At 38.1% G+C, this 14,351-nt stretch overlaps 1 protein-coding gene across 2 annotated transcripts in view; it reads right to left on the reverse strand.

Moving 5' to 3' along the window:
- Positions 1–568: 568 nt before the first annotated feature.
- LOC307151173 (DELTA-sagatoxin-Srs1a-like) overlaps positions 569–14,351 on the reverse strand; it is a 38,918-nt gene continuing 25,135 nt past the window's right edge. For both annotated transcript variants that reach the window (XM_079859043.1, XM_079859044.1), the window contains exons 3-6: positions 3,823–10,801; positions 3,559–3,712; positions 3,109–3,236; positions 569–1,999 (exon numbers count right to left, since the gene is read on the reverse strand). In XM_079859043.1, the coding sequence (XP_079715169.1) occupies positions 10,357–10,801 (445 nt within the window). In that variant the 3' untranslated portion in view covers positions 569–1,999; positions 3,109–3,236; positions 3,559–3,712; positions 3,823–10,356. The remainder of the gene's footprint in view (positions 2,000–3,108; positions 3,237–3,558; positions 3,713–3,822; positions 10,802–14,351) is intronic.

Consider the following 14,351-nt stretch of genomic DNA (forward strand, 5'->3'; position numbering starts at 1 on the left):
TTGTACAAGTAGTATCAAGAATTGCACTTTTGATCTAAGAAATGCACCAAAGCGACTGAGAAAAACTGTAATGCTTGGATAACACGCCTACGTCTCCTTCCATTAATAATATTAATGTCTAGCGCGGTACGTGGCTGTGATATATATATATAAACTTACCAACGTCCATTGTCATGATTTTTGGAATGACTTATAGTGAGAGGAAAAAATGATGTTTTAGTCGCATAACATAAGTTAATGGAAACGCCGTCATTTCACAATAGTTTTTTATTGATATTTAGAAAAAATCGCGAATCTTTAATGGAAACGCGGCTACTGTCATCAAGATGAAAAGTCCTGAAACCATTGTTTATGAACAAGATTGTCAAATGGCTTTGTCATGTTTTCATTATGACAGTTTACTCTGTAAATGCTTTCCAATGCAAAAAAGTTAGATCTTGGTGACACTACCTGAAAATGCTCAAGACAACACTATATACTATTTGCACAGCCATTTGAAAAATACAGTAAAGTTACACATTACTGTATTTAGTGAGGTAACTGAGTACAAGACACTAAATATATGTATGTTTCACATTTTTTACTGCATATGCTCTTTGCAATTCTAATTTGTTCACAGCATTGTGCAAAAGAAAAAATACACCCTTATTTACAACAAACATAAACCCCCTTTGGGTAGAGCTGTGCACAACTGTACACAATATTGCAGTACATACTGGAACTGAACATACAACATACATAGTACTGTAAACATTCATGCACATCCAGTTCCTCTCTGTCTGGTCACATAATTTCATCTACATCACAGTGAATATCATCTCTTGCAATGCAGCGGAAACAAATATTTTAAAAAAATGTGTAAAATTTGTTTGACAGATTTTGACAACTAGTTCAACATTTTTGTGTGTAATGACTCAAGCAATGAAATGAGGACTATTAGTTTTATATGGAATGACTTCAGCATTCACAAGTATAGTTAATTTTGACTGACATGACATAAGCAAATGATAATGTTATAAAACAGCAGAGAGTTGTATGAAAGCAATTGATGCATGTCCAAAAGCATTTGCAATTTGTTGGAAGGAATGAGAAACTGCTACTATGATGTGCACAAATGACTAAATGTTGTGGAGGTTGAACTAACTGTTGTGCAAATGTAAATAGTGATGTGAGCTTGAAATGCACCAAAGTGACTGAGAAAAACTGTAAAAATGTTTGGTTAAAAATAACCCAACGAATAACCCAACTATGGGTTGGTATAGCACCTTCCCAACTGAGGGTTATTTTGACCCAATGCATTGGGTTAAACTCCAGTTGGGTTAAAATAACCCAACAGTTGAGTTAGATATTTCTTTTTATTTATGGCCTTATTTTAATAATAAAAAAAAAATACACATTGTTTTCAAATTCATTGTTTTTATTTTATTTGAGTATAAACAAATATGTTTTTTTAAGTATTCAATTATGAATGTAATAAATATTAGTGAGCCTAGTATGTAAATAAACACGTGTATAATAAATAGAACAAACAATTATGATGTGCAAATATTAAAATATACACATTAAATTTAGTACATAAATTAAAAACATACAGATGTGCCACAATAAAAAAAAACAGACTCATTAAAAAAGGCTATACTGTACACTTTATGCATTGTGTTATAAACACCTTAATATGGTGTTTGGCTACTGGACCTACTGATGATCAGTAACATTGAAAACAAAGCTTTTAAGGAGGTTGCAATGTACTGCAGGAACTCCTCCAGGAATATTATAGACAGCATGCTGTAAAAACGCCCAAATGGGAGCAGAAGGCTTTGGGTAGTTAATGTCATAGGTGTAGAATATTTTAAAGAATACATCCACTGCTTGAAGTATGGTCTCCTTTTCCGTTGAAAATGATGAAAACCTGGGAGGAGTTCTCTTTGTCCCCAAGCACCAAGATGTGTGGATCCTGGCTTGTCTCGCTAATTAGGTAATGCACCATATTAGTTCCAACCTTAAAAGATAAATATACTTTAGTTGGCATATATAGGGACGAACATTCCATGGATACAATATATTTATTTACAAATGAATCGCAGAAAAAATCAGCAGCGTTTACTGTGTAAAAGTAATACTGAAGCAGTATTGTAGTTAAAGGGTTAGTTCACCCATAAATAAAATGAAGGGTGAGGAATTAATGACTGAATTTTCATTTTTGGGGTGAACTAACCCTATAATTAAAGTTGGTTAACTCATGATTAGTCATGACACCTGTGGATAAACAGAATCACTGAAGGAAAAGAGTATATGTATACAGAGAGCAATGCAATTTAATGGGCCCATAGCGTGCTTTTTTGGATTTTAAGTAATTATTATATATTAAGTAATACAGCTGTTTGTGCACGCAAACTATTTGCAAAGTTACAAAGTAACTTCCACAAAGTCCATGCCAAAGGACTTTCTATTTAACAGAAAACACTGTTCCTGAACTGCCTGAAACACCTCATTTGTAGTCCTGTCATTAGTTCTGTGACTTTACTATGTTACTATGTCACATATCTGCACCTGCCAGCAAACACCTTTCTACACATGAGGAGAGTTTGGCATGTCAAAAGCAGTGAACACACTGGATTTAGATTGTAGACTGATGCCCCATTATATTTTGTGATGAACTCCTGGAAAGGAGCTGATCTTTTTTTGAAACATGCGCTTTGACATGTCCATAATAAACAGCATGTTTGTGTTTCTGCACATCTTTCTGATTGATTCCAGCATTAGAAATGAGTGGATGATTTATTTATTTTTAATGGCGTTCTGGATCACATCAGAGGATTATGTTTGTTCAGAACATTTAACTGCAGATTGTTATAGAAATGAGACAAAACATAATAATAATTTGTTTTGTGAATACATTACATTTAATCATTTAGCAGACACTTTTATCCAAAGCATCACATTGTTGTGCAAAATTGTATATCAACAATATAAATGAACCTCAAATAATATAAAAAAAAATATATATAATAATAATTATTTATATATATATATATATATATATATATATATATATATATATATATAAAGCCAGTTAACAGCTGATGTTGCAGTGTTGATTTTACTTACTGGTTTAATGTCCATGAAGCTGCGCTTCATTTCAGCATAAGTTGGACGGACCATTTTCCCATCTGTGCAGTATAGCGATGATGGCAGAACAGCAGGAAGGGTTTTAAAGGCAACTTCACCACGAACATCTTGAACGACAAGTTTACAGAAAGAATGCTTACAGTTTTCAAAAACCAATGGATCATATCAAGTCTCACCCTACTTTTTTCTTGTTTAAATAATTACAGCATTTCCGAAGAAATGTACCTTTTTTTATTCAATAACATGCCAGAAAGAGTGTGCTTACCATAGATATTTAGATACTAAAAGTAATTTTGGAAATTTCATATAAGTGATATGAAACTATAATTTGGTCAACAGATCTGAAACTACCTGTGCAGAGACTAGAAACTAAATATAACTCTATAGTTAACATGGTATACTTTGTGTGATTTTAATAGGATATCCTACCATTTGACAGTGTTTCCAGACTTTCTAGAAGGACATCAGCAGCCTTGGGTTCTTTTCTTGCAAAAAGTCAAATCCGGTCAGTGAAGACAGGAGCCCAAAACTCATAAAGGTGGTCTGCATTGTCAGGGAATAAAACTCCAAAGTCCTGTGATATCTAAACAAAAACATTTAAATTGAAGCATTTTACTTTTCTAAATAATGTTTCTACTACAGGCCAAGACAACCCTTCAGTAAATTCCCTAAAATGCAAATAATTATACTCACAATTCCAGGAAAATCGTAAAGTCTGGGATATTCTCTGTTTATTTCCTCAACAGTTTTTGTACCAGAGGATCGAATCCACGCAGGATGATGAGGTGCTGTACGTTTCATTAACTCCTCGACTTGGCTGTGAGGGCTTCTGTTGTTCTTTAGCCACTCAATCACTGTGTGAATTTCAGGCAAAGATGACTCAGACTCTACAGCAGATAAAACACACTAAAATTAGGGAAAACATCTGGAAAACAGCTTGAGTGATAAACTATCTTAGTGTTTCCCAAACCTGGTTCTGGGGTACCCCTAGCACTGCAAATGTTTTCTCTCACTCTGATCAAAAACACCTGATTCAAATGATCAGCTTCAGGCAGTCTTTATTGTTGAGCCCTGTACTGGCTACTTGTCCAGTTCCAAGTAAAAAGCTCACTCACTTGCCCCATCATAAATGCACTTGTTTTGGACAATTATGACTCATCCCTAGTTCTAACCTGGCAGTGGAAAACTTGGTCGGGAAGAGGAATTCTGTGATGGCTGTGGATGGCTGTGCTGTCTCTGACTGTGTGGGGCTCTAAGACGTTTCCTCACAATGTGTAGTCTTTCTTCCAGGTAACCTGTTGCAGGGTGATGATAACGACCAGGGCCCATATTCATAAAGAATCTTAATGCAAAGAGTAGCTCCTAGTGACAAAATTCTAAGAAAATTCTTAGAAATGTGGGCGTTTACTCTTAAAATTAAAGAAAAAATCCTAGTAAAGAAAAAAGTAATTCAGAAAGCATCTTAACCCTTAAAAGAGGTCTTAAGGTCAAAATTGTTAGGAGTACGGATGAGGACTTTTCAGAGGCTGAAGAGATTCTTTAGCAGAGGAGAACATGGCAGAAAGACGAAGAGGGAGAAGAAATGTGTTGCAGACAATGGATGACAGTGAGTTAATAAGATGCTATAGATTAGATTGAGCAGGGATCATGTTTGTGACTGATCTTATTAGAGACGCGCTAACATCTCCAACACAGTGCAGAAATGCCATAGCGCCAGAAATGAAAGTAATCACTACATTAAGATATGTGGCCACTGGGAAAATGCAACAATGCAGCATTGATTATGATCTGGGTCTGTCACAACCTTCTGTAAGCAGAGTGATCACACACACAATTACAGCACTTTCAGAACCTCTTATTGTGTCGCAGTTCATTTCATTTCCACTGGACATTCCCACCTTGCAGGCTCAAAAAACTGCATTTATGAATATAGCAGGCTTCCCTGGTGTTGTCGGAGTAATTGATGGAACCCACATCCGAATTATTGCACCGTCGGAAGACAAGGACGTTTATGTTAATAGAAAGAGGTACCACAGCATAAACGTTCACGTTGTTTTCAGTGCAGATTATAGGATTGTAGACATTGTTGCAAAATGGCTCGGCGCAACACATGATGCCAGGATACTGGCGGAGAGTGGCCTGAGACGTGTTTGAAGGACGTCGTATTCCAGCAAATTGCCACTTGTTAGGGGACAGTGGCTATCCTTGTAAACCATGGCTCCTCACACCTGACCTCCATCCTGACCAGGGGTCACAGCTAAATTACAACAGGTAACAGTGACAACAACATACAATTAATGTGTGTGAACAACAAATGTGTTGCAGTAGTATTTGTAGGCTACTCTACTTCCCATAAATAACCTACCATTATGTTTTGAAAATATCAACTGAATTCTGTTCATTTTCATTTACTCACAGAGCTCACAAAACACGAGCCATAGTTGAGTAGGGTATTGGTCAACTAACGAGTCAACTAATCAAAATTATTTGTTTTCTGGGACGATAGCTGGGGTGATAGCCAGGCATTGTTTGCGAAACATATCAAGCCATGGAAGGATCTTCCAACACTTATCCCCTGCTTGCTGATTTGACAAATCATTGTTGTCAGTGAAGTGTAGACTTGCTAGCAGGGTTTGAAAACGGTTGCTTGACATGTTGTCAGCCACCATGGGACACCTTGTGTCATTTTCCCAGTATGCACGATTTCCTGGCATTTGGTGCAGACCCATGCGCAGATGGATACCAATCAGTATTTCCTATGCTGATTGGTATAATCAGTAGGTGTTACAGTGGGTGTTACAGTGGGTGTTAACAGTGGGTGTTAACATTCGTCTGAGTTTCAGATTTTGGACACAGTCTAGGAGCTCAAGCATTTCTGCTGTTATGAACTTTCTGAAATACTACAGGGGCGTTAGAAGATTGTCTGGAGGTGTGATACTCAGCCCTTTGAATTTGCACTCAGGGATTTCAAAATGTTTCTTTCTCCAAGATTTTTTTTTTACCCTGGCTGGTTGTATTTTGCTTCCCAGAGTTTATGTTTGGTTGTGCAGCTTCTTAATCTAAATCACTTGATGCTAATATCTAAATCAGACCCACTTGATTCATCATCCTCCATGTCTTTCTTGTTAAGGGTGTAATCAGGGCCATCAATGTCACTTCCCAGTCACTGTCACATCCCTTATCACATCCACTGTCATCTCCCTGGATAATTTTCAGCACATTCTGAACATCAAGTTGTTTCCTGAATCTATTCATGTTATTCTTACAACAAAAAAGTTAAAATAACCTAAAATAGGACCAACATATGATATAAACATCTTGTTTTAGTTACAGGTATGCAAAATAGTTTCAAAATACATTTCATTAACAATGTAATTAATTTTGACATTATTTTTATGTTTACATTTGTTAATATCATTAATTCATCTTTGTCATTAGGATATGTACCGAAAACCTTTAAGCTGGCTATGATTAAACCGCTTGTTAAAAAACCGCAACTTGTAATAACTAGTAATTTCCTACTACTAAATTCTGAAAAAACAGAGTTTCTAATTATTGGACAAAAAACTTCCTCACGTAATAACCTAGAATACTGTCTAACACTCGATGGCTGCTCTGTTAAGTCTTCGTCGTCGGTTAGGAACCTGGGTGTGCTCTTTGATACCAATCTTTCATTTGAAAGTCACATGTCTAGTATCTGTAAAACCGCATTTTTCCATCTTAAAAATATATCTAAATTACGCCATATGCTCTCATTGACAAATGCGGAACAATTAGTTCATGCGTTCATGACCTCAAGGCTAGATTATTGTAATGCTCTACTGGGTGGTTGCCCTGCACGCTTAATAAACAAACTACAGCTAGTTCAAAACGCAGCAGCTCGAGTTCTTACCAGAACCAGGAAGTATGACCATATTAGCCCAGTTCTGTCAAAACTGCACTGGCTCCCTATTAAAAATCGTATAAATTTTAAAATATTGCTGATTACTTACAAAGCACTAAGTGGTTTAGCTCCGCAGTGCTTGAGCGAGCTCTTAACGCATTATAGTACTTCACGTCTATTGCGATCTCAAAATTCCGGCCAGTTGATAATACCTAGAATATCTAAATCGACTGCTGGCGGTAGATCCTTCTCCTATTTAGCACCAAAACTCTGGAATAGTCTTCCTACCATTGTCCGGGAAGCAGACACACTCTGTCAGTTCAAAGCTAGATTAAAGACACATCTCTTTGACATAGCATTCACATAATACATTATAGACTTCTATAATTCCATATTAGGCTGCATAGATTAGGTCAGCCGGAACCGGGAACACTTCCCATGAATCCTGATGTACTCGTTACATCATAAGAAGAATGGCGTCTACGTTAATATTAGTCTCTCTGCTTATACCGAGGTTTACCGCAGTCCGCCGGATTCAGGCCGTATCCAGATCCGATGAAGGACCAGCGCCTGGACACGGCAACAACGCGGTACTGAAGTGTCAACCAATCTCTCCGTTTCTGAAGTGAGGTGGACTCCGGCCGTATCCAGATTAGATGGTGGATCTGCACGTGGACCCAACCATGACGCATCCCTGAAGTGCCGGCCTCATCGACACGACCAATCTGACTTCTGACCCGTAATGCTGCCTGGATCATAATCATACACTGTTCGCTCGTTGGCCAGAGGAGAACTGGCCTCCGACTGAGCCTGGGTTCTCCCAAGGTTTTTTTCTCCATTCTGTCACTGATGGAGTTTTGGTTCCTTGCCACTGTTGCCTTGGCTTTTGGCTTGCTTAGTTGGGGACATTTAATATTCAACGATATTATTGATCTGCCTAATTAGGGTGGACGATGATGCAATTTTCTTCTAGAAACAAACTTTGTTGTATTATTTTCATTTTTTCAATGTGAAGCTGCTTTGATACAATCTATATGGTAAAAAGCGCTATATAAATAAAGGTGACTTGACTTGATTTGACATTATCACCTGAGCAATGCAATGATTCGACAACAGTTGAGAGACAATCTAGACCTCAGAGAGAAAGACGTGCCCCTCGACTGTTCACTTATGATCACCTTCGTACTCCCAGTGTCCATAATATAAGTTGTAGTAGTGAAGTTCAGCAGCAGTATCAGAATATGCCTTACCTTGGACACCAAACATTTCCATCATGGTCAAGCCCAGGGCCATTTTATAATCCTTACCCATATCTTGCATACGGATATCAGGGATAGACTGTGGCTTAATACAGGCTCAGATGTAGTAAAAGCAGCATAGTCCACATAAAACAAAGTCTAAAAAGATGGTCGTTACTAAAGCCTAAGTTAACTGCAAGATGTTGGGACAACATCTAATTGTGAGGGGGAGTATGTAGTGTGGTTAAAATCAATATGATTTATACTAGAGAAAAATAAATTGTAATTCAGGAAATGTCCACTAGGGGGAAACAAAAGGCTGCAGGCAGTAGCTGACACACTCTATGTTTTGCATCACAGTCAATACAGCTGGCGCACAGATAACGAGTTTGTGTCGTCTCATTTTATTTATGTCTATTTTCCCCTTTTCCAGGTATAGACTATTTATAAATTCATTTCTGTTGTGAGTTAAAACTATACGGTGGTTGTAAAGCTCATTATTTCTCCTGAACATATATGAAAATTTAAGATTTGATGGTTTAATTATCGTGTGTTTGACATGCTAACCACGAGGAAACTGTGGGCTAAACTGAATGCATCTTATGTCCTTATATACCATTTATTATCTGAAATGGTTAGGAGTAAATGTTATGTTAAATATAGTCTATGTTATTTTTCTGTATTTCATGGTTAATCTGTCTATGGATAAGTGACTGCTGAAAAAGTGTTTTTTATTTTAGTATTAAAGAAGTTGTAGAAAAGTTTATACAGGACTCAATGTTAAAAATGGAGCTTTAGTGCTAATACATATTCAGTTATAAAAAATGTGAAGTTATAAAAAATGTATTTAAATCACAGTTATGATGACTGTTGTGATACATTGTTTTACATTGTTGATTTGTCTGCATATTAATGTGAACTAATATATTGATGAATACATTCAATTCTTTTTTATGTTGTTTTGAAAAAGAAAGAAAAGAGTTCACACAGTCAATACAGCTGGCGCACAGATAACGAGTTTGTGTCGTCTCATTTTATTTATGTCTATTCTCCCCTTTTCCAGGGGTGCAACACAGGAAGCAGAAGCAAACTGTAAACACACATCTGAGGCATTCTACTGACAGAGAAAGCAAACAGTTTAAAGAGTGGGATATTAAAGAAATAGTGCTAGATTCATTACATTGGTAAATGTATATTGTGGTAGATTTTTTCCCTAAACCTAACTATCCGGCTCTATTTATTGGTTCCCGTCCCCGACGTCCCCACTCTATAGATCACCAGCTTTTTGCATAACTACCTAACTATCTGGGGTGTCTCCAAATGGACACCCAACTCTGTACCTGGGTCTCGTCTCCTGGCAACGTCCCCACCTGGTATCTGAGTCTCGTCTCCTGGCGACGTCCTCACTTGGATATCTTACCTAGTCTAACTTGTTCCCCTAACTAATTAGTTTTCTAAACTAGCTTCCTACCTAAACTAGCTTCCTGCGCAGGAATAAATTGACCTGCAATTGTCCTTTAAATGCTTTAATCACGGCCAGGAGATCTTCCCGAGCAGTTCTCAGGGAATCTCCCCCAAGAAGCAAGGCCGGAGGATCTCAGACAAATTCCATTTAGAATCCCACCATAAAATACATATACAACAGTTTTTATAGTATAGAGGTGTGTCATAAATGTCAGGCTGCATTACATAATTTCCCCACTATTTGATTGGTTCCTCATATGCAAACCCCTCTGTTACTAGGTAAAGCAAACTTTTATCTTATGATTACTTATCACAAGGTTTTAATGGTGACTTAATTTGTTCATCACAAGATTCTAACAGACTGTCTAGTTTTTAGTTCCCCTTTTTGTTATTAATACACATAGACACATACAGTCAGTCAGTCACAAGTTTTTCCCCAAAGAGTTTGGAAACATTAAACGCATATGAATGTTATTCCTGCAAGAAAAACAAATGTTTAGTTGATTATTTATAGTTGATTAATTAAAATTCATTCACAATATGCAAACATTTATGATATCAATGATATCAACACATTAGACGTATAAGTAAAAACGTTACTATATGATTTTGATTAAGTAAAATGGCTGACTTATACATTGTTTACCAAACTTGGGTAGGAGATGCCATCTTGTCCCACACCTCCAGTTTTATTATAGCCCTGCCCAAAGGACACATGGTGGCCCTGATGTCCAGGCATTTACCCTCAAAGGTAATGCCTGACCCATTGGCCTTCTCCCTCACAAAGCCCTGTTGTTCTTTTTGATAGTACATTTCTTTATAAAGGCCCTGGTCACAATCCCTTCCTTTTGGGTAGATACCTACTGCAAACCAATTCTTATACAGACCGTAGTCATAGGGGACAGAAAACATTATGGCCAGGGTCTCAATGTAGTCATTTCTGTTTCGCTCGAACAGGTCGTAGGTCAGAACCCCCACGCTGCCGGTGGCGCAACCGCTGGTCTTGCTGAAAGTGCATACTTCAGTCTTGAGGGGGCGCACTGTAGGCTGAGGTGGGTCGAAGGTTTGACCACTCTCCAGATAGACCCTGTGGGATTTATATGCATGAATAATACGCAGGCACACACTAGTGATGTATGTCTCGAGACCGGTCTTGGTCTTGAGACCGGTCTCGAGACCACTTTTACGTGGTCTCGGTCTTGTCACGGCCTTGATGGTCTTTGGTCTTGGTCTCGTCTTGGTCTCGGACCTCTCGGTCTTGTCTAGGTCTCGCTGTCTCAGACCAACATAGTGGTCGGGGGATTTAGAAATACAATACTACAATATCCACGACGACACAACGTTCGATAATGCAACATTATTATCCGCAACGGAACAGATTGAAGCGCGCATCCGAGTGCTGACAGTGCGGCATGTGCTCGAGCCACACGAGAAAACACTGTATGCGCGCCACTGATCGCAGCGGCAACGAGCACTTTGATCACTTGGTTTAAAAAACACATATCAGTGACATGATGGGTTTTAACTTCATTCAGGAGTCATTCATTTTGGGTAACTGCAAAACTACACAACTGACAGATGACTTTGAGCACACCACGGTGTGTGTGTTGTGTGTGTGTAACCATAGCGACAAAACGACCAACTTTCGGATCCCGCACTTAAGCCTATAATTTCGTTTATAAAAATGTAATTAAGTATTTAAAAGTTGCAGAATGGGTTCATTTGGAGACTCCGAAATCAGCAGAGATAGGCAGGCATTTGCTTAGATGAATTTGTGTCTTTGATATCTGTGTGTGTGTGTGTGTGTGTGTGTGTGTGTGTGTGTGTGTTGGTGTTAGACTAAATAAATGGTCTTTTAAATATCATCTGCATATCTCCGTTGTGTTGACTATACGTTTTCATCTACACATTAAAGGGGGGGTGAAATGCTCATTTTCACTCAATCTCCTGTTAATCTTGAGTACCTATAGAGTAATATTGCATCCTTCATATCTCCAAAAAGTCTTTTGTTTTATTAAATTTTTAACAGAAAGATTGGCTGTACCGAGTCTTTCCGGAAAAAAACGAGCGGCTGGGGGCGGGCCGTGTGGGCGAAGCTTAGCTGTGCTAACGCGCCGAGCTAGTGACAACACACAGAGACATTTGTTCAACAAACAGTTTTACTCACCGTCCGGTTCCAACGCACGACCGCGAACCTTTATCATTGTGACTGCTCGATCCTTAAGCATTAGACGATCTGCAAATCCGTCGATATGGGCTTTGTTCATAAAACAATCATCGTCGAAATGCAGGGAACAACAGTCTTACAACACAACTCCGTTTATGCTCAGGAAAACAAACTCCATCCACGGGTGCCTTAACGCTGGGTTCTTTGGGAATCTGTGCAGGGTTGTCTTGCCCTGGCAACCAAAAACACACTTCTTTGGTGACATTGACTTCCCAAAAGCCGGGCAGGGCGCTTTGATGGCGAACTGCTTTCACTCTCTTGCTCTGGTCTAAGAGTGCGCGCGCGGCCGCGATCTTACCGGAGAAGTGCCCTTAGGACCCATATAAGGAAATTCCACCCTATCTTACGTAAGACAGAGCCATACTCGAAAAAAACTTTCCGAAACTTGTGACAAACCGGAAGGAGTATTTTTGGAACAAAAATACTCCTTCAAACGTACAACTTAGTTTTTGAAACTTTGTCCATGTTTAGCATGGGAATCCAACTCTTTACCAGTGTAAAAAACTCAGTATGCATGAAATAGCATTTCACCCCCCCTTTAATTATAATTTCAATTGGTTACATATTTCTCATTCTTTAGACAGTTGTTGGAGGAGCAAGATGGTGTTGGAGGTGTTTGATGTTTTGTCAGATGAACCAGTCAGTACCAGTCATGTCAGTCCTCAACAGTACACAAAAGTTAAGGGAGTCTCAATCCTCTAATAGTGCAGTAACAGCCGTCATGCAATTGCTACACATAGTTGATCTCACCCAGTCTGCAAAAACATTTACAGTGAGCTCACAGTCACACACGACATGGTCTGTCTCTGTTTTGGTCTGCCTGTGTAGTTGAAGTAATACCATCTAATATGTATTGAATGTAAACTGCGGCTGAACCCTAGTATGCTGCTGTTCTTGAATTCATACAAGTTATTGCTTAGCTTCAACACTAGTCTGTTTTTTTCCCCTCCGGTCTCGACTTGGTCTCGGTCTTGGTCTCGACTTGGTCTTGGTCTTGACTTGGTCTTGTCTTGGTCTTGATACCCTCTGGTCTTGGTAGTGTCTTGGTCTCGGTTTAGGCGGTCTTGACTACAAGTCTAGCACACACACACACACACACACACACACACACACACACACACACACACATTCTTACAGGGTTCCCGCGGGGTCTTAAAAAGTCTTAAAATGTCTTAAATTCTGAACTTTAAATTTAAGGCCTTAAAACGTCTTAAAAACAGCCAGATTTTCATCCGCGGTCTTAAATTTCATTTAGTCAGGTCTTAAAAAAGATTTTACCCTCGTTCATTTCCAGAAACTCTGGCCGCATAAAGTTATTACAAAGTAGCAAAAAAGTATCGAAGTAGCTCGCCAAGAGGCAGTTTTTCTGCGCTCAAGTTCATTCAAATGTAGGCGTGCGGTAAGCGACGCGCTCGTTTTTTTTCAGGCGCAGCAACATGAAAAAAGACATGAAGGATGCGGGTGCACCCACACACTACGGGTGTTTTTCTCTTCTCCGTAAATAAATCTTGTAACAGAGCTACAGCAAGCGTTTTTCGGCGGTGGAAATCCATTAGCCACTAAAACTTTTTTGTCATTGTGGAGATGCATAGCAATGACAGACGCCACGGGAAAATCGGACCGAATTTTACTATTAATAATAAAAGATAAGCTAAAGTGTACTGTAAATTTCACTAAATCATTTTTTTTATAAAAAGAATGAGTCAAAAAAGATCAATTAAAGTCTGAAATATGTGAGGTTTATCTTTTTATAAAATCCTTTTTTGTCAACTTTATTTGAACTTGTACATGTTAGTAACATGTTGCAAGACACTTTTAAAATCTGGCTATCATTTTTAATGGTATTATTTTAATGTTTATGTTAGTGCGTATTGATGCTAATTTTATTTGTTATTTGCTGTTTTTCTATATAAAACTTGGTGAATTGATTTCATTGTCTAGTATTAGTACTTTTTGAACAGGATTCTGTGATAACAGTGATCATTTTTGGCACTATAATAATTAAATGAAATGTTCATGCCATTTCATCTCTAGTTATGATCAACTATGATCAACTAATAATTATGTGTTTTTACAGTAGGCCTATAATATGCAAAGTACAATTTTCTATTAAAAAATTATATCTGATTCTGTTCTTTTCTCTGACGCACGTTGTTGGGTCTGGAAGGTTACTAATGTGATTGCTTGATCTGTAAATTAAGTTAATGCTTTTTCAATTACTGAATTCATTGAAAAAAAAATGAATTCGTTGATTTGATTATTTTTTGGCAATGCGTCGTGTAGGTCTTAAATTTCAATCTTTATGGTATTAAAATGTCATAAAAAGGTCTTAAATTTGACTAACTGAAACCTGCAGGAACCCTGCTCTTATTGCTACAGAACATGCACGTTTAAAGGGATAGTTCACTCA

Source organism: Squalius cephalus (genome assembly GCF_949319135.1).
Source record: "Squalius cephalus genome assembly, chromosome: 23".
NCBI classification, from domain to species: domain Eukaryota; kingdom Metazoa; phylum Chordata; class Actinopteri; order Cypriniformes; family Leuciscidae; genus Squalius; species Squalius cephalus.